The 26,180-nt window shown below is 44.9% G+C and overlaps 1 protein-coding gene and 1 pseudogene across 2 annotated transcripts in view; one reads left to right on the top strand and one right to left on the bottom strand.

Annotated features, from left to right (window-relative positions):
- Positions 1-26,180, bottom strand: part of LOC146171568 (solute carrier family 22 member 6-A-like) — a 296,829-nt gene that overhangs the window by 132,398 nt on the left and 138,251 nt on the right. For both annotated transcript variants that reach the window (XM_084586403.1, XM_084586404.1), the window contains exon 3: positions 4,678-4,860. In XM_084586403.1, the coding sequence (XP_084442529.1) occupies positions 4,678-4,860 (183 nt within the window). The remainder of the gene's footprint in view (positions 1-4,677; positions 4,861-26,180) is intronic.
- On the top strand, positions 5,906-25,939 carry LOC146171569 (uncharacterized; annotated as a pseudogene).

Genomic DNA, 26,180 nt, shown 5'->3' with positions numbered 1-26,180 from the left:
TGTGAGTAGGCTTAAAATTCAGTTTAAGATCTAGAAACCTGATAATATTGTCCTGGTGCTATTAACTGGTTAATTTTAGTGGATGCAAGACATCGCAAAATTTTCTTACTACTTCTGACTTAACGGTTGTAAAGTTATCACTATCAGGATACTTTGTTGGGCGAGTTGGTACATATTCATTATTAATTTAAACAGCGCGAACACGAAGACAAAGGACAAGATAAAAGAAAGCCACAGTACAAGCGCTTGTACTGTGGCTTTCTTTTATCTTGCCCTTTGTCTTCGTGTTCGCGCTGTTTAAATTAATAATGAATATCAGTATCAGGACCTAACAGGGATACAAAACTATATCTACATACCGAAAACATCCTACAACACTCGACTCTTCCAAAGTTTGTTTAGCGTCCGATTTTTTTCCGCCAGCAATAGATTGCTTAACACCGGAGGTATGCATGACCCTATTCACCGTCAAGTGGCGAAGGTAGACGTTAAATACATACGCAAACGTTCTAGGAAGCCTCCCACCGACAGATCTGTCTCATTTTGAAATGCTACCACCCCGGTCTATGCAATCTTCTTTGCACGAAAACAATTCTTCATGCGGCAGGGAAAGTTTTATTCTTGTTACTTTTAATGTGTGAGGCATGCAGTAAACTTGAAAGTCAGCGCTCGTCTTGTTGTCTTCCTTCGTCCCTGTCGTTGCTTTGCGCTGTTCTACACAACGGATTACCAACCTGTCCAGTAACGTCGTTCATTTCAAGTACATCGGGCATTTTGACTGTATGACTGTTCATCCGTGTGTCGTTGTCCCCTACATAGCATTCGTTTTGTGTCTTGCCAGGACTCTGGCTTTTCTCATCAAAGTTAAACGTGCGCCAATCCATGTACTACAGCTCTTTGGAGGATTCCAGCTGTCACAGGGACATTGCTCCAGTATCTGCGAAATCCTCAAGTCCGAATGGAACAGGCAAGCGCGGCTTTACCGCAACTGCCTACATCTCAAGCTGCATACCGCAGAGGGTCCTACGAAAGGGAAGAAGAAACGGAAATAATATTCGGTGTTGGCTAACGCGACCGCTGACTTTATGTGGCAAACTCTTTCTGAGCTCCGTGCGTCGCACGCCAGAGATCAGAAGATCACGAAAGACCCCAATAAAACAGGCAAAGTTTCCCTCCCGGAGGACGTACGTCGAGTTCTCTCCAATGGTCCAAAGTTTGCTACGGAACCAAAGAAAACGGCTGCCGAACTTCTTTGGATGGTCAGACTAGTCTCCAGAATGGCACCTGAGTAACAGCTGCGTTTCCGAGGGAGTTGATGCCGCGCTTCGCTACCAAGGTCCGGTGAACACCCTTCCTGTAGGGAAGACTGTTTTATGCTGAAGACAAAATTCTTTTTGCTTGCTCCCGGCCGACAAGGAAGGGGGATTTATGGTATTGCCTTCACATCTGTATATAACTAAAGGCCACGAAGCAGTCCGTTTCTCCTTTAGTATTGCAACAAACATCTCTCTAAAGAAGGTGAAAGCGAAAGCTAAAATACTTTGTAAAAAACTTAATCTGGAAACACTAAGCAAATCTATCTAGACAAGCAAGGGTCTGCATTTAGAGCTTTTCTTTAGTACCAAAACCCACAAATCAGAGTGTCCTTTTAGAGTTATTATTTCTTAAAATGGTACGTGGCAAAAATGTGTACCAACGTATTTGAAAGGAATCCTAAACACGCTTGCCCTGGATGATCCACACTATACTAAAAGTTCAGTAGAAGTAATCCAATTTTTAGAAACCCATAGGAACAAAACAGTCATGGCTTGTTCGTTTCATGTTAAAGATCTTTACTATTCCCTGCCGCATGAGGAATTGTTTTCGTGCATAGAAGATTGCATAGACCGGCAAGGGGTGGTAGCATTTCAAAATGAGACAGGTCTGTTGGTGGAGGGCTTCTAGAACTTTTGCGCGTGTATTTAACGTCTACCTTCTCCACTTGGGACGGTGACACCTACCTGCAAAAACAATGGGTTCGCATAGGGTCATGAATAGCTCCGGTGTTAAGCAATCTATTACGGCGGAAAAACAGCCGCAGGACAATATGATCAGGTTTCTAGATCTTAAACTGAATTTTAAGCCTAATCACACGTGTTGGACATATGAACCACGCGCCAGCAACCCGTTGCTTTCCTTCCAGTCGTCATATTCGAAATTAGTGAAGCGTAGTGTAGCCAAATCATGCTATAATAATGCTTTAAGAAAATCATGCATCCATTCTATTAAAGATAGCTTCATGTATCGAACTCGACGGCTTCAAAACGCAGGATATCTCAAGAAGCTGTTGGTATCGGTAGCGAGGACTATTTTGTCAAGTATTAAGTCTTCTCAGGCGAGCATGGAGAGCTCATCCATGAACCAGAGAACACAATTAAAGACAGCGGTCATTCCGTACTTTCATCACCTCTCGCATAGACTAAAACGTATAGGAAATCGGGCAGGTATGAAAGTTATGCTCTCGGTTCCCGGTAAATTAGGGAAAATGTGCAAAATCGTTAATGGCACCAGAGGCATTGGTCAGGGCTGTACCATAAAACACAAAGGCCCTTATGTGGTTTGCCAGAAGGGGGTGGTGTACTCTGTTCCACTGTCTTGTGGAAAACATTATGTCGGACAGACGGGACGTTGTATTAACGAAAGACTAATGCATTATCACAATAATGTTTTTGGAACTATGGGCATACACTGCAGGGACTGTAAAAGCGACGCTTGCCAGCTCTTTCTAGAAGAAGCAAAAATAATCAATAGGCATAATGACCAGACAGTTCGGGAAATTTTAGAAGCAACAGAAATCAACAGGATAAAGGAAACTTGTGTCAGCAGCCCGTCTATAGCGTTATCGGAACGTGAAGTAAGGTTTATGTACACGGGAAAATGATGCGTTGTGAAATTCTGGATGAGACATGTTTCTCTTGCATTTCTTACGTTTTCTGGTGTATTGTTTATTTGTTCTTGTTTCTTTTATTGTGTGAGCGTGTGCATATATATGGACGCAGGCATGGAGTAAACTTGTCAGCTGCTCGTCTTGTTGTCTTCCTTCGTCCCTGCTGTTCTGCACAATTTGTTGCCTACCACTGCTTTGTCCAATTTGTTAAGGTAATTCCATCAGTTGTATTGTTTAAAGACAACTGTGCCCTAGTGCAACAATAAATTCACTTATTTTCTAAGTTTTAAGGTGTTCCTCCTAAAGACAGTTATCACACGACACATTGCAGGAAACGAACTAATAGTTACTTTAGGCCAGAGTGGTACCGACGCCGCTTTGCTTCTCGTAACCGCCTTGCTGGCTCATCTCAGCAAACACCTTCCGTAAATCCGCTTTCAAAGGCCGCGCATAAGTACACTTCCCTAGCATTATGTGTACCAATTTTATAGCAAGTCGGAGGGCCGCTTCTTGGAGCAAATCAAATATTCAAGTAAATTTTTGAATAATCATTGGCACGTCGGCCCATGAGGGATAGTTCCCTCACGAGCGCTGCCTGCCTTTCAGGAAGTAGTTTATAGTTTACTTTGGCGGAAATGACCCACAGACAGACTTTCTCAAAATTAGGATCAAAAAAGGCAAAATGCACACAGTACGAAACATTCATCAGCAGTGAATCGCAGCACACACACCGTTAGAGAGTCTGGGCTCATCTGGCATTAAGCACAGTTGGGAAAAAAAGCATTATCCGAGCTCGATCGTGCGTCTGTGCTCAACAAGTGGTGCGGCAGCAGGGGGCCTCCATACGCGGTTCTCAGGGTGGTGCCATCCTTTTTAATGGTGGATGCTGCCTCCCGCTAGTATTCCACTAAAAACTGCAGTTGCTACCAACCATCTACAGCCGCCATTTTGTTTCACCCGTGTGTCCATGTACACAGCACGTATCATCGTCGTCAGCCGTGGCCATCACAGTAGTAAAATTGTGTACGAAAGGAAAATCGCAGTTCCGACGCCGGGGCTGAATTCGCGGAGCCGGCAATTTGACCCCAGGTGCAGCGCGGCGCCGGCTTCATGGAGAAACATACTTACGTATCTTTCTCTATGGCCGCGCTTCTTGTTTTTCGACTTTGCGGCACACGGAATCGGGGCACTCGCTTCGTCTGCTGCTGCTTCGCTTCTACTACTTCGCACACCCGGCTGCTGCTTCTCATACCTGGTAAACTTTGTTCCTACCGCTATTTCTCCCACGAGTATAGAACATTGCCTAACGTAATACCCGTACTCTCCCGCAGGGATGCACAATCTAGGCAGTAGAGACACCTGGGAGACCCTGCTGCGCAACTCGGACCCTGAGCTCCAGCTTCTGCTCGTCCAACTGGCGGAAAAGGTTGCTGGGACCCAAGACCTCTCAGCCTGTATCTGAGGCGTCGGCACCCGTCCCCTGACCTGCGTGTCGGAGGCGGGGCAGATCAACTTATCATTTGGGCATTACAGTTTTTTCTACCTATCCTGGCTCTGATGACACTGGCTCGATGATGCCAGTAAGGTTCTCGCTTTAAGAGCAGAATGGTCAATAAAACCCCTAGTCTTGATTGTAATGTGAGCCCGGAAACAAAGCACTGAACGCAGCCTTGATTAGGCAGTGCGTCACCGAAAGGAGCGAGGACCGCACGCCATCACAGAAGGATTGTTTTAGTTGCACTGGAACTCACCTCTGGCACGGCAGACGATCCTGGGACTGTCTCGTTGTAGGTCCACCCTTCGCATGGGACGATTGTCTCGGTATCTATGGTGCCATTCTCCCAAATGGCTCGGTGACGACACCGTTCAAACTTCTTGACATGTCCGATGTCTTCAACGCTGACGTTCTGCACGGGCCCATCTGTCTGCCCCACCTGAAGAAACACGGGTAGCGGGAATAGCACACTCAAGAAGGCAGTGCTTGTCAATGAAAACGCAGATGAGAGCTTGGCTATTTGGTGTTTGTGATGGTACTGTACAAGTAGAAGTTATATGCCGCGCATATCCCTTTCTATGATTACCGCAGTGGCACACATAATTCACTTTAGAGATAAATAGTAAAACGACCGGATGCACCCAGCATATGCTTCCGAAAGTGTTAAGTGTAAAACTGCAGTGTGTATAAACTAGAACTATCGGGTCATACAATATATCTAATCTACAAGAAAAAATTCATTCCATTAGCATTAAAAGTTTGGCAAACTTCGGGCACCTGTCGCACAAGCAGAAACACTAACCCTCTTCGTGAGGTATGAACACGTGAACAAGTAACCAGACACTAAATTATCTGCTGGGGCGACTTGAGCCCAAGGTCTGCACTAGATCGTCATCTTTTCTCCGCCATCATAGCTCATCAGAAGTGGTTTGTGGACAGTAAGGAAAATTGCGACTGATCCACGACCGCCTTTATTAGGCTGATCAATGTGCAATGAACAAACTTTAATGGCGGACTGATATTTCAGCACAAAATTTCAGAGAGTGTAGTATGTACACTTTTCTTTTAATGTACGGGCTATTTCATAGATGAAATTCGGATAGGGGCCGGTCTCTAGGCATGCGTGCGCGCTTTGTTCCGGCCTCCGTACTCGCCCGGCGGGGTAATTTGTCTCAGCGCCCCCACTCCTCGTGTGATGGCGATACCGGCATGCCTTTCCTCCACGCCTGCGTCGCAGCAAGGACGCGCTTTATTATTTTTAAAGGCAAGTGCTGTCATTGGCCGCCTGTACTCTGTTTGTCACGACCAGTAACTGTCGTGATTTAGTTTTCAAACTTTTGAAGAGCGAAAGGCAGAAGTGCACATTGTAATCCATAGCCGGAGCTGTTGAAGCTTTTGAACACACTTGTAAATTTTTTTGAAAAGGCCTAGTTGCAGCTTGAATGGTCAGCTGCGCTCAGATACCCAGAAGGGGAACAACAACCATGCCAAAAGGTGAGTCAGCCTAATTGCTGATAAAGCGGTAACTGACAAAAAATGACAAGTCATCTTAAGTTTGTTCACAAGCATTAAAGGAAACATTTCTAGGGCTAATGTTATGTGAGCCAGAAATACTCCTGCTTGTGTGTCAAAAAAAGCCTGTTTCAGCACTCGCATTTCTTTTTTTTCAAGTGAAAGTCGTGAATGAATAGCTTAGTAGGTATGTTGAAGATTTAAGAGTGTTATGTATCAATGATGTTTATAATTTGCATCACTTTAAGCAAGCTGCCATACAGTGCAGGTTTCATTGGTGTGCAGTATTGATAAATTTTGTTACTGTAAATAAAACATGTGTAAAAACTTTATTTTGTCATTTAAATCGGAGCCTTTACCGCGTAGTGGTGCGCAGCTTCAGCCTGCCGTAGCGGTTACTGCTGGAGAATTTGGTTCTTATATACGAGCGCGTACGCACGCACACGCCCACTTCCACGCAATGCGAAAAAGCCATTTTTAATCGGCGAAGGACTGCAATTCATATTGCATTTCAGTGCTTCAGTTTATGAGACGAAAACGTTAGCAAACCTGGGCAGAAATACGGCGCGCGGTGGTGGTGCTGTCATTTCGCGGCTTGCCAGTGCAGCAGCTCAGTAGATTGATGAAGGATGAAAATTTTCTGCACATCTGCTCTCTGATGCCGGGTAATTGTAACGAGCAGAAAAATCTCTCAAACTTGATGCATCGCGGACGGCGGCAGCGCAGGGCCAGGGTTGCTGCGCCTTCTTCCAAGTTATGGCTGCAGGTGCCCCCATCGCGCCTAAGAAAACCGCTGCATTCAGTCCGGCCGTGATTCGTAGTAATTCAGAGCGCGTGGCGCCGCTTTGCGGCGATCGCTAAAGCGAACGCTGCAATCGCACCACGCTGGGAAGCTCTAAAGTCCATTGATAATTTGAAAGTAGCGACTTTCTGTGAACTATGCCGCCGCGCACCCTCGCCAATCCTCCTCTCTCACCTCTCCCACAGGACGGTGATTGGCTCCGCTGGCGGTCTTCAAGAAAAGCGCGCGATAAGTTCGCTCTTTTTGTGTTTTCATTTTTCGTCGGGCTTGCAGTTCGCGTTATTCGCGGTCCTTTAGTGCAGCACTATGCCTAGTTGCTGCGCATTTCAGTGCACAAGCCGGCGTGAAAAAGGCTTTGTTCTTTTCGTGATTCCGAGCGGCAAGAAAGACACCGTTAGAAGAAAAAAGTGGCTGCACAATATCGGCCGCAAGAACTTTACGCCGACGAAGACTGCCCATCTCTGCGAGGTACTGGACATTTCTTCCAAGCGACTGTGTATACTGAAACTGCATGCAAGCGAATCACTAATCTGGCAATCTCCCTTATTTCACTGATCATTTTGGGTCGTTATGCATGTTATTGCTTCCACTGCATGGTTCCGCTCAACGTGCTATAATAGCGACAGCTGATGCATACAATGCGCATACATTCGCATACAATACCCTCTTTAATTTCTGAACCTAGGTCTCGCTTTTCAACGATAGCGCGTGCAATTAAGGAGGTTATTAAGCAATAATAGGCTTATGTCGCAGGAAAGCGTGCGGAGAATTCGTTCACAGAACGTGTCCACAAAACTATATATCCGCGCAACAAAAAGTTCTTTTTAAACCCTTAAAAGTTGACCTTGTCCGAATCTGGGGAAAATTGGTGTCTAACCTAACTTGTATATGGCGAATTCAGTGGTTATGTCCAAATTTCGGGACCTCCCGCAAAATGCAGCCCCAGGAATCCTCTGAATTTGACCCCATCGGAATGTGACCAAAATCGATGTCTAACCTATAATTTGGACTGTAGAAGAACGGCTGATTGGGAGAGTTGGTGAACCATGATGGACAGTAATGTATATTGCGCAAAAATACGAGACAAAGAGGAGAAGTGGACAACTGCGCCGTCGTTGTCCACTTTCTCCTCTTTGTCTCGTCTTTTTGCGCAATATACATTACTATAATTTGGGTATGGCGAATGCAGTGAAGTCGAATTCAAATTTCGGTGGTCGAGAGGGCCAAATTTTGGGGTGCGGACACTTTCCTCGGATGACGGGAAACCGGTGCGTGCATCTTTGGCTCTCAGTTTCGGTTCGACATCACCTCAAGGTCGCCGACAGCGGGAGCTAAAGGCATTTCATGCTTAATAGAAAAAAGTTCATATTCGTTTTCAAGCCGCCGCGAAAATTCTCAACTACAAAAACGATTAAGCCGTTGCATGTGCACTGCGTGGGGCCAAACTCAGACTGCACCTTAATGAAAAATTTTGAGACGGCCATCAAAGCAAATGTCCCATCTTGTTCCCAGCAAACATCCCACTCCTAAAACTCCACTCGTGAGCAACTTCGCAAACTGTACTTCCGCGAAAATTAGTTGATGAATCTAAATTTAGCTAACAATTGGTATGCTGAAAATATTTTGGAATGTTCAAATATATTGTAAATATTAAGCTAAGTAAATATTAAGAGGGTAACAAACTGGATTCCAAGGGAAGGAAAGCGTAGCAGGGGGCGGCAGAAAGTTAGGTGGGCGGATGAGATTAAGAAGTTCGCAGGGGTCAAGTGGATGCAGCTAGCACAGAACCGGGTTAAGTGGAGAGATATGGGAGAGGCCTTCGCCCTGCAGTGGGTATAATCAGGCTGATGATGATGATGATTAAGCTTCATATACTATGCGGTGTTGAGACAGACGGTATTGAAAAGTCAAAAGGAATGTATGCATCAAGTGGTTTTGTTCGTGCAGCAAGCGCTCCTAATTGGCACTTTCATTGCGCGTACGATACGCTAATTTATGTGGCTCGTGGTAGTCAAGCGTGTCGCATGTCTTACTAGTGATTTTATTCAATAACAGAGTGTGGAAAAAGTACGAACTTAAAAACACGCGCATGTGCCTGCCAACTGCCCAGACGGCGAGCGAGCGATGCCCCAAAAAGCGTGCCGTGTGCAGCGCGCGTAGCCGGCGGGCCAGGATATTCGAGGAGGAAAACGCTGGAGGGGGGGAGACTGTCGCTACTTTCAAATTATTGAGGGGCTTTGGTTCACACTGGCGACTCGCGGATGTCGCGCGGCTCGATTCGTCACGGAGGGGGCGACGCGCGACAAGCACCGGTCGACAACGAGTGTTTAAGGCTGGTTCACACTGGCGACTCGCGGATGTCGCGCGGCTCGATTCGTCACGGAGGGGGCGACGCGCGACAAGCACCGGTCGACAACGAGTGTTTAAGGCTGGATCACACTGGCGACTCGCGGATGTCGCGCGGCTCGATTCGTCACGGAGGGGGCGACGCGCGACAAGCACCGGTCAACAACGAGTGTTTAAGGCTGGTTCACACTGGGGACTCGCGGATGTCGCGCGGCTCGATTCGTCACGGAGGGGGCGACGCGCGACAAGCACCGGTCGACAACGAGTGTTTAAGGCTGGTTCACACTGGCGACTCGCGGATATCGCGCGACTCGATTCGTCACGGAGGGGGCGACGCGCGACAAGCACCGGTCAACAACGAGTGTTTAAGGCTGGATCAGACTGGCGACTCGCGGATGTCGCGCGGCTCAATTCGTCACGGAGGGGGCGACGCGCGACAAGCCCCGGTCGACAACGAGTGTTCACATCGGCATGCGACTCGCTTCACGACAACCCTTTCACCGAACGAGATTTGAACGAAGAGCCGACTTTCGCGCCTTTACGGACTCTGCTACAGCGCTAGTGGTAGATCAATTCGGACTCATTTCGGGTATGGATATGTGCAATTATCAGCGAGGAAGTAGATCTTATGCTTATGCCCATGTTTAGGGCTGTTTCGACAGTCAAAAGCGCTCTAGTTCAACGAAGACGGAAGCGGCGGTGGTTTTGCGCGCTGTTGTTTGCGGTCTCGCGCAATAGCAGATCACGAAATCACTTCATGCCAGAGCGTCGAGCACATGATAAAGAGTACGAGTACAAACCCGAATTAGTACGTTTCACTCTCGCAGTGATCCTTGACATGTGTGCCCAACAACAGCGGGTGCAGTAATTCGTGCACATGAGCGCATGCACACTTGAGTTTTCCCGCCCAAGGAAGAAGGCAGAAGTGCCGCGGGTTGGCTGAGGAGTTCTGCGACTTCAAGTCGCGTCGCAAGAAATTGGTCAGCGAGCGACTCCCTCAAACTACGTCAAACGGGTCGCTGGCGACTCGTTCCGGTCGCCCCCTCCGTGACTAATCGCCCCTTCGGTGACGAATTGTGTCGCGCGACCTCCGCGAGTCGCCAGCGTGAACCAGCCTGAAACTCGCGCAAGCGCAGACTACATTGACGGTAGAGGGGCGGAGTCTCACTGCGTCGTCTGCTACGGCGTGGGTGCGCTCCGCTCGTCGAAAAGCGCGTGGATTACAAAGGAAGCGCATGACTTTCACAGTTTTTAAAGCCTTCAAAGGGGCTCAAGACAGCTATAGCAATACAGTCTCCCAATGCCTAGTATGTGAAAGAATGTCGATGTAAGATAACCTTCCCGAAAGAATTTTTGAAATGCGGTATTTAGAAGAGTTATTTGCAATCAAAATTTGAATATCGGCGCCTTCGCAGCTTTCCTCCTCCCTTCAGCGTTTTAGCACGCGCAAAAGCTGGCCCTCCTCCACGGGCCTCGCCCACTGACACGTCACAACTTATGCATTTGCGCTTTTACGTTTTTGCTTAGCGCCGCACGACGCAACTTCCGTTTTGTCGCGTTTGCTTGGCGATGCTCCGCCGGGGGCATCTCGTCGTCTGCTTCATCGTCATCGACCTTCGGCGCATCTCGGAAGATTTGTTGCCACGCTATACTTTCCTGGACTTGACCTCACCCTCGATTTTGTGTTACGTCGTGTGCGCGACGGGTGCAGGACAGTTCTGGGCTGGACTGCCCACGAGTTCGCGAAAGCAGATGTCGAAGCGTGGAATTGTCGTTTTGACGGGACATGAGCGGGAAGTTGCTACAACGGGCAGTCCCTGGCTGCGAAGGTATTACTAGTGACGGCAGGAAAAACATTCTGCATCAAGTGCCTCAAGACGCCAACCTCCGAAAACAGTGCCTACAGCTCATTGAATAGCCAGCCTCGGTGAAGAAAGGGTTTATCTACACTTGTGGACGACATTTCTCTCCCGAAGCATATAATTTTTACCCGGATGCGGTGCGCGATTTGGGGATCCCAACAAGACTGCGTCTGCGTGAAGAAGCGGTACCAACGCTGTTCCTTCCAACACTGCCGGTAAGTGTAAAATGAAAAGATTGTGTTAATATTAGCTTTAGACGCGTTATCACAGTCAGTGTGGAATCTTTTTTTTTTAATTCAGGCGATCTTGCTCGGCGTTGTAGCGTGCATAAGCAGGATTTGCCATGTTCACTATGAATTACACTGGTAAAAATAAACCAGTGGCGAGCTTACGATGGGATTTTGATATTTTTTTACTGCTGCGCTAGTTGACCCCACGCACCGAGCACCCATATAAGCCGTATACTATCGTCGTCGGAATTCAGCACCGGATTCTTTAACTTATGGGGGTCGAACTCCATCTAGGCACCGAAGTCGCTTTTCGAGCTCGGAGTCCATAATATCCGATCCGCAGCGAGGTTATGAGATGTCAGCCAAAAAACTAGAAATCGAGATCACAGAGAGCGGTCTTCCGGGCCGGAGGGAAACTAGCTCGTGCACTTCGCTCGAACCTTGAAACCCTCGTGTTTAGGCTCCTCTTGCGTTTGACTCTATACGATGCCCCTTCGTGAAAGATAACGATCGATACTAAAGAAAAACAAAGAATAGGGATGAGGAGAAGGAGACTGCGTAGTTGTGCTCAATGGTGTAGTTTGTCAGGCGCAGTTAGGCGTCAGCTGACAGCGGGAAAACGGCGAACGCGCGCGCCAACAGGAAGTAAACAAACTGTGTTCGGTGCCCGATTATGATCACACCATGACTCCCGCCCTGTAGCCTTTTTTTTTATACGCCGTGTGGTTTGTACAGAGCGCACCCTGAAATGCCACGAGGATGGAGCCGCATCCAAGTTCACTAACCGAGGCGGCCAGGAAAGAAACACGTGAAAACAGAGATGGCCGGTTGATAAAAGAACGAAGAATAAAAAAGGAGCGACACTGTCAGGAATGAAAAGACGGAAATAATAAAAAAGGTGCCAAGGGGTTTTACCCTTCAGCCAGAGGGGTATTTAAGGAACAGCGCAAACGACGGGACACAGAAACACAAGAAAGCACAAACACAAGGCGCTGTGTCCTTTGCGCTGTTCCTGAAAAATGCAAAACCAACTAGCCCGGGTCGCGAGTGAAAGGTTATCACTCGCTTAGTCGCTCCAAGTTGTGCCTCTTAATCCCTAAGCGCTGCCGATCGGAAGTGTAAGTGTTGGTTGACCGGAGTTATAGCGGTGGCGTAGCGATAGAACATCCGCCTCGCATGCAAGAGGACCGGGTTCCAATCCCGGTGCCGCGCAATTCTCCACTGGATGGAAAAAAAAATCCGCGTGTCGATGGAATTGCATAAACAGGTTTGGGGTGCGACCTGATGCCGGTGAACACCTCCGGCAAAGCACTCCCTCACCAGAGCAGGAGTAGGCCACCCTGGTGCAGTAATTGGCCGCAACCTCCTATGATAAGCTCAATAAAACCCCGGCCCTCAGCCACCAGCGGCTGCGGAACAACTGACCACGGCGGCGGTCAGACCTGTGACGCAGAAGGGGGTGCTAAGAATGCCTGGCTCCGCTGGACAGGCCGCCATTGGAAACTGACCCTGGCAACGTTTAATGCTAGAACCCTAGCTAGTGAAGCTAGCTTAGCAGTGCTGTTAGAGGAACTAGAGGGCATGAAATTGGATGTCATAGGGCTTAGTGAGGTTAGGAGGCCGAATGAGGCATATACTGTACTGAAGGATGGGCATGTACTGTGTTATCGAGGTTTACCAGAGAGGCGACAACTAGGAGTAGGTTTCCTTGTCAATAAGTATATAACGGGTAATATAGATGAATTGTATATTAATAATGCGAGGGTTGCAGGCATCGTAATTAGGCTTAATAAGCGGTATAAACTAAAGGTTGTACAGGCCTATGCACCTACTTGTAGTTATGATGACCAGGCAGTTGAAAGCTTCTATGAAGATGTAGAATCGGCAATGCGAAAAGTAAGGACGCAGTATACTGTACTAATGGGCGACTTCAATGCCAAGGTAGGGAAATAGCAGGCAGGAGGCAAGGCAGTAGGTGACTGTGGCATTGGTTCTAGGAATAGCAGGGGGGAGTTACTAGTTGAGTTTGCAGAGCGCAATAACTTACGAATCATGAATACCTTCTTCAGCAAACGGAAGAACCGGAAATGGGCATGGAAAACTCCTAACGGAGAGACTAAAAATGAAATCGACCTCATAATGTGTTCAACCCCCGCCATTATGCAAGATGTAGAGGTAATCGGGAAAGTGCGATGCAGTGACCACAGGATGGTGAGGTGCCGAATTAGCCTAAATCTGAAGAACGAACGCAACAGATTAGTAAGAAAGAAATCCATCAACAAATTAGCGGTGAGGGGCAGGGAACAACATTTCAAGATCTTGCTACAGAATAGGTATTGAGCTCTAACTGAGGATGGCTACATTACCCTAGAGGCAAGGAACAATAATTTCAGAGATATCTTTACTGAGTGCGCGGTAGAAGTAGGCGGTAGGATAGTTAGAGAAGATACAGGTAAGCTGTCTAAGGAGACGAAAGATTTGATTGAGAAACGCCAGAGTATGAAAGCTCCCAATCCAACAGACCAGATCGAATTGGCCGAGATATCAAAGCTAATCAATAAGCGCAAGGTGGCCGATATAAGGAACTATAACATGGAGAAAATTGAGCATGCTGTAAAGAACGGGGGAAGCCTTAAAGCGGTAAAGAAGAAATTGGGCATAGGCAAAAACCAGATCTATGCGATAAGGGATCTCAAAATAACGGCTTGAGGGGCAAGTTGGTGCATCATCGTATTCAGATATGTGGCGCAAATAAACACAAACACAGGAGAAAATACACAGCACACGCGCACACTACCAACTATAAGAAGAACCGGAAAACACTTCCTCTTCTACACTCAGGCACGTCTCAACTTCCTCTTCTTCTCATTTTCCTCTTCTTTGCCCAGGGGGAAATGGCACTCACTTCCTCGCAGACCTTAACCTTGTCCAAACATGGCGGTGACCAATCTCTTCTTCCTCTTTTTCTTTTCTTCCTCTTCTTTCCCAAGGGAATATTGACACTTTCTTCCTCTCAGCCCGAAAACATCAACCAGACATGACAGTCACAAAAAACTATACTGTCTTGTAAATCCACACACCTCTGCTTTGCCCAGCAGCTCCTACCACGCTGGACAGGCAAATATCACCACAAAGCCACAAGTCATTCACTAAAAACACCACCACACATATACAGTATTACATGTCCATCTACACCCCATAAACTTAAGTAGTCCATATAAAATGAGCAACTTTATCTTGCCAACATCTAAGAAGCCACGAGGCCCATGTAATTGAGGGGAAAAAATTCAGTAAACTCCCATGGCCCCAAACAGTAAGATGAGTCCAAGAATAACAACTTTAGGCCAAGATTAACAGCTAGAGGCCCGATAATAATCTCATTCTTTGCATAACTCAGGAGGATTGCTCAATAAAATTAAATTCTTTTCTACGTAAACTCAACGAAGCTTCACTAATGCATCTCTCATCTTTCTTCTGTATCCAATATGCCTCTAAAATTTCGCGTGCCATCTTATCCCGACTCTTGCCTAATATGTTTAGCCTGCTGAACAACGGCTCACACTTGCACTTTTGGCAGTGCAAGGCTAAATTTGATCCTTTGCCATTTTCTATGGACTTCTCATGTTCCCTCATTCTATCATTAATACATCTTCCTGTTTGCCTAATATACAGATTACCGCACGTCAGAGGAACCTCATAAATCACCCCCACCCGACATCCAATAAAACTCTTAACATGCTTCTTATCGCATTGCCCTTTGTTTTTTCTTCCTATTATTGCACATAACCCACCCAGTTTATTGGGTGCAGAAAACACAACTGGCACCTCAGACCTACTAGCCACCTTTTTCAGGCAGTGTGCAACTCTATGTATATAGGGGATCACTTGTGGTCGTTTATTCCTCAATCTATCTGGCGATCTTTTTTTCCCTTTCATTTTTTGAAGCAAAGACTCTGCCACCCCACATATAATCATACCCGGGAAACCAGCCGCATCAAGTCTTTGTAATTGATTATTAAAGCTTTCCTCTGCCATATGTATACATGATTTTAACAAGGCCGACTCCAAACAAAGGGAAGCCATCCCTCTTTTTATAGTCTTTGAATGGGCTGATCCATATGGAAGTAGCTCTTTTTTAGCCCTGGGAAAATATTTCCAACACACTTCCCCATTACAAATTTTCATATTCAAATCAAGAAACTGCAATTTGTTGTCCACCGGTAGCTCATGAGTAAACGTAACCCTTTTCCTTGTATCTTAAAAATAGAAAGCACACTTTCCACACTATGACTCACTGCAGCGCCCTTATCCACAATGACTAAGAAATCGTCAACATATCTAAATATTTTAAAACCTGATCCAATAAGGGCTGTATAAATTGCTCTATCAACACAGGATAAAAAGATGTTACATAGAACTGGGGCAACACATGACCCTATACAAAAGCCCCTTCTCTGCACATACAAATCAGACCCAAACGATACAACAGTGGACTTAAGGTAAAACTCAAGTAGGGCGAGAAAACTGTCCACATTGACACCAGCAGAGTTCTGAAAGTCTATAGTTCCATTACTTTCGATGCATTCCCGCACCGATTCAAACAATTCCAAATGTGGCACCGAATAGGTTCATGATCCCTTTGCTACTAAGAATTCTTTTGAAGTGATCAATTTTTTAAAAGATCAAACCAATCTTGGGTACTTTTTTTCTATTGATGTAGAGGATTTGTTCTATTCGGTGCCACATTTTGAATTGTTTGAATCGGTGCGGGAATGCATCGAAAGTAATGGGACTATAGACTTTCAGAACTCTGCTGGTGTCAATGTGGACAGTTTTCTCGCCTTACTTGAGTTTTACCTTAAGTCCACTGTTGTATCGTTTGAGTCTGATTTGTATGCGCAGAGAAGGGGCATTTGTATAGGGTCATGTGTTGCCCCAGTTCTATGTAACATCTTTTTATCCTGTGTTGATAGAGCAATTTATACAGCCCTTATTGGATCAGGTTTTAAAATATTTAGATATGTTGACGATTTCTTAGTCATTGTGGATAAGGGCGCTGCAGTGAGTCATAGTGTGGAAAGTGTGCTTTCTATTTTTAAGATACAAGGAAAAGGGCTTACGTTTACTCATGAGCTACCGGTGGACAACAAATTGCAGTTTCTTGATTTGAATATGAAAATTTGTAATGGGGAAGTGTGTTGGAAATACTTTCCCAGGGCTAAAAAAGAGCTACTTCCATATGGATCAGCCCATTCAAAGACTATAAAAAGAGGGATAGCTTCCCTTTGTTTGGAGTCGGCCTTGTTAAAATCATGTATACATATGGCAGAGGAAAGCTTTAATAATCAATTACAAAGACTTGTTGCGGCTGGTTTCCCGGGTATGATTATATGTGGGGTGGCAGAGTCTTTGCTTCAAAAAATGAAAGGGAAAAAAAGATCGCCAGATAGGTTGAGGAATAAACGACCACAAGTGATCCCCTATATACATAGAGTTGCACACTGCCTGAAAAAGGTGGCTAGTAGGTTTGAGGTGCCAGTTGTGTTTTCTGCACCCAATAAACTGGGTGGGTTATGTGCAATAATAGGAAGAAAAAACAAAGGGCAATGCGATAAGAAGCATGTTAAGAGTTTTATTGGATCTCGGGTGGGGGTGATTTATGAGGTTCCTCTGACGTGCGGTAATCTGTATATTGGGCAAACAGGAAGATGTATTAATGATAGAATGAGGGAACATGAGAAGTCCATAGAAAATGGCAAAGGATCAAATTTAGCCTTGCACTGCCAAAAGTGCAAGTGTGAGCCGTTGTTCAGCAGGCTAAACATATTAGGCAAGAGTCGGGATAAGATGGCACGCGAAATTTTAGAGGCGTATTGGATACAGAAGAAAGATGAGAGATGCATTAGTGAAGCTTCGTTGAGTTTACGTAGAAAAGAATTTAATTTTATTGAGCAATCCTCCTGAGTTATGCAAAGAATGAGATTATTATCGGGCCTCTAGCTGTTAATCTTGGCCTAAAGTTGTTATTCTTGGACTCATCTTACTGTTTGGGGCCATGGGAGTTTACTGAATTTTTTCCCCTCAATTACATGGGCCTCGTGGCTTCTTAGATGTTGGCAAGATAAAGTTGCTCATTTTATATGGACTACTTAAGTTTATGGGGTGTAGATGGACATGTCCTACTGTATATGTGTGGTGGTGTTTTTAGTGAATGACTTGTGGCTTTGTGGTGATATTTGCCTGTCCAGCGTGGTAGGAGCTGCTGGGCAAAGCAGAGGTGTGTGGATTTACAAGACAGTATAGTTTTTTGGGACTGTCATGTCTGGTTGATGTTTTCGGGCTGAGAGGAAGAAAGTGTCAATATTCCCTTGGGAAAGAAGAGGAAGAAAAGAAGAAGAGGAAGAAGAGATTGGTCACCGCCATGTTTGGACAAGGTTAAGGTCTGCGAGGAAGTGAGTGCCATTTCCCCCTGGGCAAAGAAGAGGAAAATGAGAAGAAGAGGAAGTTGAGACGTGCCTGAGTGTAGAAGAGGAAGTGTTTTCCGGTTCTTCTTATAGTTGGTAGTGTGCGCGTGTGCTGTGTATCTTCTCCTGTGTTTGTGTTTATTTGCGCCACATATCTGAATGCGATAAGGGACAAGGCGGGCAACGTCATCACTAATATGGACAAGATAGTCAGAGTACCCGAGGAGTTCTATACAGATATCCACAGTAGCCAAAGTAGTCAGGACCGTAATGAGATTGGCGGTAGGGAAAAACAGTCAGACGTTCCACCAGTGACGAAGGACGACGTCAAGAAAGCACTAGAAACTATGAAAAGGGGGAAATCAGCTGGAGAGGATCAGATAACTACAGATTTGTTGAAGGGCAGGGGAGATATCGTGCTAGAAAAATTGGCCAACCTGTATACGCAGTGCCTGGTGTCATCGACGGTACCGGAACCATGGAAGAATGCAAACATTATCGTCATTCACAAGAATGGGGACTCTAAGGACCTTAAAAATTACAGACCAATCAGCTTACTGTCTGTTACGTATAAGGTATTTACTAAGGTAATCGCTAATAGAATCAGGACAACCTTAGACTGCAATCAAGCAAAGGATCAAGCAGGGTGTCCGAAACGGTACTCTACTATCGATCAGATCCATACCATATATCAGGTGATAGAAAAAGGCTCGGAATATAACATCCCTTATACATAGCATTCATTGATTACGAAAAAGCATTTGACTCAGTTGAAACCTCTGCGGTGATGCAGGCATTGCAAAATCAGGGGTAGACGAGCCGTACGTGAAAGTGCTGTAAGATATATATAGTGGCTGCACAGCAACCATAGTTCTGCATAGAGAAAGTAACAAAATTCCCATAAAGAAAGGTGTTAGGCAAGGAGACACAATCTCCCCAGTACTATTCACAGCTTGTTTAGAGGAAGTATTCAGAGACTTGGAATGGGAGTAGTTAGGGATAAGGGTAGATGGAGAATACCTCAGTAATCTGCGATTTGCTGATGACATTGCCTTGCTAAGCAACTCAGGGGTGGACTGCAAATAATGATTGATAACCTCGGCAGGAAAAGTAGTAAGGTAGGCTTGAAAATCAATATGCAGAAGACTAAAGTAATGTTCAACAGCCTCGGGAAGGAACAGCAGTTTACATTAGGTAGCGAAATACTGGAAGTAGTAGGCGAATATGTCTACTTCGGACAGGTAGTAACTGCAGATCCGGACCATGAGAAGGAAATAACAAGAAGAATAAGATTGGGATGGAGCGCATTTGGCAAGCACTCGCAGATTATGATTAGCAGCTTACCGGCATCTCTAAAGAGGAAAGTATATAACAGTTGCATCTTACCTGTACTCATCTATGGGGCTGAAACGTGGAGGCTAACTAAGAGAGTTCTACTTAAGTTGAGGGCAACCCAGAGGGCTATGGAACGAAACATGGTAGGGGTAACATTAAGAGATAGAAAGCGCGCAGTTACCGACATTCTCAAGTTACCGACATTCTAGTGGAAATTAGGAAGAAGAAATGGACATGTGCAGGACATGTAGTGCGAAGAGAGGATAACCGATGGTCGCTGAGGGTAACAAACTGGATTCCAAGGGAAGGAAAGCGTAGCAGGGGGCGGCAGAACGTTATGTGGGCAGATGAGATTAAGAAGTTCGCAGGGGTCAAGTGGATGCAGCTAGCACAGAACCGGGTTAAGTGGAGAAATATGGGAGAGGCCTTCGCCCTGCAGTGGGTATAATCAGGCTGATGATGATGATGATCATGATCATGATGAAGATGATATACACAGCTGGGTTTTTTCTTGCGGAAATGGGGGGAGGGGGAAATAAACTGAAAAACCAGCGCACGTGAATGCAGTAGTGCAAAGAGTGACCGAGTTCGGCGTAATGTTACAAGTGGCTCACAAATGCACATTTATTTTTGTCCCAGCTTTTCCGGGAACAGCAGGTGCAGATCATCAACCAGCTGGATGTAATGGAAGTGGACTTCGCAGGACTCCCCCGGCTGCAGCGCCAAGTACTGCCCGTATAGCGTTGTTGTCATTCAGACTGACCATATCCTACAATGCGGACAAGTAAGAATAGGAGAGGTAAGGTAATGCTGCGCTACGAAAATTGGCAAGTTGCAGTTCATATTAACTGCGTGCAGTCAGCTGCAGTGCCCAATAGCGCGAGGAAGTGGAAGGAAGGCCTGGACTCAAGTTGACGAGTCTAAGTGCAGTCTTTAACACCAGGTGACAATTTCTGCATATCATTAAGAGAAATTATTTTCAATCTCACCAAGAGTGCCCTTGGCAAGTGCTGCTATACATAAAAAGAATCAAAATCATCCATTATGCAATAAAAACAATTGAAATACAAAATGTTTCATCGTTGCAAACCATTGGGGAAGCGCTACAGTTGCTGACAGCTATATTTTGTAATGAGTTTTAATTTAATCTATTTCACGAACAGCAAATCGCACATATAGCACTGCTTTGATGCCTGGCACGTTCCTAAAGATGCGTGCAGCTTCTTGCTTTAACAATTAGTGCAAACACATGGTTATAACACTATTCTGCACTGGATTCAAGAAGTTGAAAGCTGTGAGCAGGTCGAAGGACTGTGAAGCAAAAGTACCATAGACCCAGACAATCACAAGTGATGTTTACTATGTTGCTGCCCTGGGACAGGGTGATGGTGACCTGATCATCAGCATGTGGTGCATCCTATTGAACCACACATGAGATAAGCATGATAGCCATGATGGACCATACAGCAAATGCTTGCATGAGCTCCTCGCAAACAAGCTATGGATGAGCAGAGCACGGCCAACATTTGTGGCATTTGTCAACCAATCATAAATTTAAGGAATAGGTAATGCAAATCGAACTTCACGGAAAAAACTTTCTACACATATGCACATTACAGCAAGTTCACATATGACATAGCCGAGAAAGAAACCCATAATGAAGTGAAGAAACAACATAATGTACTATGTGAGTGCTGAGACTACAAGATATTGCAAAACTGAGTCAGCTTGGTTATACATGTCAGAATGAAACACAAATACAATGGGATTTTCCATACTGTCCTCTACTGAACATTTTAAAGAAGACAAAGTGCAGCATGTTTGATCGACATCTCTTCGACTTCTGTTCACAGTAAAATAGTAGTACAAGACCTGGGGTCTTTTTATGTATATGATGCTTAAACTGTTTTCAGCAGCGATGCAGCAGCTGCAGGTTCAGCATCAACAATTGACAGGAATACACACCAACATTGCAACTCATCAGATATATATATATATATATATATATATATATATATATATATATATATATATATATAAATATATATGTATGTATGTATGTATGTATGTATGTATGTATGTATGTATGTATGTATGTATGTATGTATGTACGTATGTATGTATGTATGTATGTCTGAAGGAAAGAAGCCAACAGTCGGCGAGGCCACAAAAAGCATTGGGGATTGTGTTTTATGTATTTTTTTTAATCTTTACTTGGATAATCACAGAAATTAGTAATGTAATCTGCTTAGGGGAAAGGTAATTAAACACAAAGTAGAAGAAAAAAAAACAACGTGCCGATGGTGGGGACCGAACCCACGACCTCAGAATATCGCGTCCGGTGCTCTTCCAACTGAGCTACATCGGCTTTTTTTTTTCTTTATTGCCGGTCATCACCACCACACAACAAAACCAACAAAAACGCGCTACAAACAGAATGCTCACAGCAGAACGGTCACCACAGCATGGCACTTAATACAGAAGCCGGCAGGCTCATACGAGTTGCCTTTGTCAAGTTAAAATTCCTTCAGCTCGCATAGTGGTTCGACTCTTGAAATCTGTGTACAGAGCCTTGTATAGCGGCCGTCTAGGTCAAGACGTACTGAAGCGTGTCAAAAGAATGCCAGTTTCTCCTGGGGTAAAGACGTTTTTCTTTAAGTTACATACAGGAACATTATCGGTACAAACGTTTTTTGAAAGCAAGGGCTTTTATCTGCCATGGGGTTCACTTTGCTTAATATGTAAACAGACAGAGACAATAGACCATGTATTTCTGCACTGTTGGGAGGGCGTCTATTTTTGGGATGTGCTGCAACGAACGTTTAAAAAAGAATTACCATTAGACTCATACGGGATTAGATTCCTGCCAACTGAAAATAATGATGGGATTCCACTTGATACGGTTATGCTAATAGGCCTGCACAGTCTATGGCGGTCCAGAATGGCGGGTTTTCACTGTGACCCTGACGCCCGCCCTGCAAGGCTCTACTTCCGCGAGAGTATACACGCATTGGTTGAAATGTATAAACTGAGCTACATCGGCCGCAGTCCCCCTTGCTACTTTCTTGGGTATTAATGTTGTCTGTATACGAACCTTGAATGTTCACCAGCGCCACCCTCAACCATAGCGGCGGACGTGGAACGTCCTGTGTTACCGCCAGCGTCACGTAGAACGTCACGTCACGTGTGTATGGATGTATATATATATATATATATATATATATATATATATATATATATATATATATATATATATATATATATATATATTATGTTTCATAAAAGTCTTCCAGGATCAAGAAATATGTATAAGATGAGGTAGGGGCGCACAAACGAAAACAAAGGTTTACTTCCGACGTTTCGGCCGGGGCCCGGCCTTCGTCAAGGAATGCGCAGAGCAGCCTATGCTTTCCGCTTAAATACATGCGCAATCGAAGGACATGTGACAAGTAGTAACACTGTAATTACAATAGAATAAAATGTGCGTAAAACCACAAATAATACATTGTCAAAGAGGTTATATCATTTCATAATGGCGCTCATGCAGTGCATTTTCGGCGTGGCATGCAGATACATAACAATTCGACACACAATGTCCGCACAAGGTAATGATTAATGCGTATTGCATCTTTTAAGATATTACCAGGAATCAGATATGTAATCATCACGCAAAATAAATGTAAAATCCAACACACGAGGAGCAGAGAAAGATATTTTATATGCTGACATGTAGAAAGTTCAAGTTTACTGGAGCACTCTTTTGTATTAAAAGCAAATACATGTAAAAACGTAAACATAGCATGTCATGCACCTTCACCTCAATACTAATCACACGTCTTGGGAAAAAAAGATATTTTCCCTAGGTTTTCATTGAGACCAGAAGTAACTGCATTGAATTTGTAGATTAAAAAGGATTCTCGGACCTCTCTTTCATGATGAGATATAAATCCAGATTCCAGTATTGTGGCTGTAATGTTGTCAAAAGAATGGCCCGGAATCGCGACATGTTTGGAAAGCGGAAGGTTAGGCAAGCTTTTAGCATGTGATCTGTGGTTGTTGAATCGTAACCGTCAGTTCCGTCTGTCCAATTCTTGCAGCTGACGGCGTCCACCCAAGTTTCGAGGGCGTTGCACTGGTGGCACATACAGCAGCGGTGTTTCCGCTTTTCTACGAACGTTTCGTCTACATCTTGGAGCTCACTGGATCTCCCGACGGCTCCTTGGCGCAAGCCAAATGTCCACAGCCCTGCCATCCACCTACCGGGACAAATGGAAGCAAGCCCCCTAAGACACCCGGCTGCCCTCTAAGGCCACGCACTAGGCACTGCTTCAAACGGTATGGTGACATCCTCGACCGGTTTTCTTAGGTTGAGAAAGTTGATTGACAAGCGCGTCCGATATCAACTTCATGCGTTTCCTCTAAGTCCATATGTCGCAGCGCCGATTGCTCCGAAAGGCCTTAAACTCGCTTTAAGGCCTACTAGATCTGAAATGTCGAGCCGAAACGCAAATATGTGGAAGGATACTCTAAAGAAAGCATCCTTAGAACTCACGCGAATTGTCATTGATCATTACCAGTCATCCGTTAAACACTTAATGAAAAGGGGACGACAACTGCGTGCTACTTTCGATTTAACACTTTTGCAGTACACGTTATTAGATTATTATCAAGCAAAAATGGCTCACAAATGGAAGTTACGAAATCTAACAAGCTGCTGCGTAATAACGTTCCTTCCGCATTCTCCTCAGAAGTGGACGCCAGTGCTAAAGCTCTGTCCCAAACAAACATCGTCCACATATCAAATTGTGCCTCATCTGAAAAAGAATTTGCAGTGCTTTCGCTTGGCTTGAAATTTTGTCCAGCGACACACGGGTATAGCGAGTTCCAGCTAGTAAAAGACTTGGAGAACTTCACACGCACTATGAGACTAGGGGAGGTTTTTTCATGAACAGCCCTCTTCTACGCATATGCCGTCACATTATCAATGGACCCCGCCTACTCAGCGAGATAAATACCTCGACCTATATATATCCGCTGTGCAACAAGACATTCTAAAGGTGTACGAAAAGCGCACTGCTTTCAAGCACAACTTGTCTGCAGATGAAAAGAAGGCAATTGATTCACTGCAGAACCGGCATGATGTTGTTATCAAGCCCGCAGATAAAGGTGGAGCAGTGGTAGTCATGAATAAAAGTGATTATATCGCTGAAGCAGAAAGGCAACTTAATGATACCACGTTTTATAAACGTTTGGACGCTGATGCTACCTGCAGATATAAAGAAATTGTAATAGACAGCATAGCTGAACTTGTCAAAGACGGAAAACTATTCGAAAAGGCAAGCCACTAGTTATTACCCCTCAGCCCAATCGCAGGGAGATTTTATCTCTTACCCAAGATTCACAAGCCTGGAAACCCCGGCCGTCCAATAGTGTCAGGCATTGGAACGGTTACTGAGCCTTTGTCCCGCTATGTCGTCAGCATAATCAACATCATTCCGCCCACATTTTCGTCATACCTAAAAGACACCAACCACTTCTTAACAGATATTATCGGCCTTGACGTTCCTCATGACTCCCTACTGGTCACGATGGATGTAGCTTCTTTGTACACTAATATTCCCCATGTAGATGGTATCCGTGCGGTGCTCGACGCATACGACGATTTATCGTTTACAAAACCGGGTCGACTCCTCCACTCTGGCAGTCCTGCTCAAGCTCATTCTACAGTTTAATAATTTCGAATTCAATGGGGATCATTTTGTACGGGTGAGCGGTACCTCGATGGGAACCAAGATATGCCCAAATTACGCCAACATTTTCATGGGACTACTTGAGGACAAATTCATTGGTAGATGTAGCTTAAAACCCTTTTATTACAAGCGCTACATAGATTATATTTTTTTTCATCTGGCACCACGGTGAATCAGAACTTATGTCCTTTATAGCAGGATTCAACAGCGTGCACCAATCCATTTCTTTTACAGAATCATATTCGGCATCGTCGATAAATTTTTTGGACGTAACAGTGTCCTTGTCTGGCACTAAACTTGTGACTAAACTTTATAGGAAACCGACTGACAGGCATCAATACCTCCATTTCCAGAGCAGCCATGCAAGGCACTGTAAGACAAGTATACCATACAGCCAAGCACTTCGTTTTAAAAAAATTTGTTCAAAAGATTCCGACTTCGTTGACAACTGCGGGAAACTGCGTGATGCCCTAACAAGACAAAGGTATCCAACGCAAATTATTGACGACGCAATAAAACGCGCCGATGTAATGGACCGCAAAGATCTTCTTAGCTCACATGAACGTACTCGACAATCACCGAACCCCACTTAAGTGCTAACCCATTGCGCGTCAGCACCAAATGTTAACGGCATTCTCCGAAAACATCACAATATTCTTATGCAGAGCAGTCGCCTGACCCAAATCTTCCCACAACCACCTCGTGTCGCATACCGAAGGTCGCGAAATTTGCACGACTTGCTAATTTCATCTAAAATGACTAACCCTCTTTCAACTGGCTGCCGCCCTTGCCAAAAGCCACGTTGTAAGGTGTGCGATCACATGACCACCACTACAGTAGTGAAAAGCACAGCATCAGACTTTTACTGTAAAATAAAAGGTGATTTCACTTGCGACAGTAGCAATGTCATCTATCTGCTCCAGTGTTCTGTGTGCGGACTCCAATACATTGGACAGACGGAACTGCCGTTCCGGTTACGATTCAACAACCACAGATCACATGCTAAAAGCTTGCCTAACCTTCCGCTTTCCAAACATGTCGCGATTTCGGGCCATTCTTTTGACAACATTACAGCCACAATACTGGAATCTGGATTTATATCTCATCATGAAAGAGAGGTCCGAGAATCCTTTTTAATCTACAAATTCAATGCAGTTACTTCTGGTCTCAATGAAAACCTAGGGAAAATATCTTTTTTTCCCAAGACGCGTGATTAGTATTGAGGTGAAGGTGCATGACATGCTATGTTTACGTTTTTACATGTATTTGCTTTTAATACAAAAGAGTGCTCCAGTAAACTTGAACTTTCTACATGTCAGCATATAAAATATCTTTCTCTGCTCCTCGTGTGTTGGATTTTACATTTATTTTGCGTGATGATTACATATCTGATTCCTGGTAATATCTTAAAAGATGCAATACGCATTAATCATTACCTTGTGCGGACATTGTGTGTCG

This window comes from Amblyomma maculatum, unplaced genomic scaffold, assembly GCF_055883805.1.
Source record: "Amblyomma maculatum isolate TAMU_Amacu unplaced genomic scaffold, ASM5588380v1 scaffold_19, whole genome shotgun sequence".
Lineage (NCBI taxonomy): Eukaryota > Metazoa > Arthropoda > Arachnida > Ixodida > Ixodidae > Amblyomma > Amblyomma maculatum.
The sequence above is the reverse complement of the archived record's forward strand: the minus strand, read 5'-3'. Positions and strand labels throughout refer to the sequence as shown.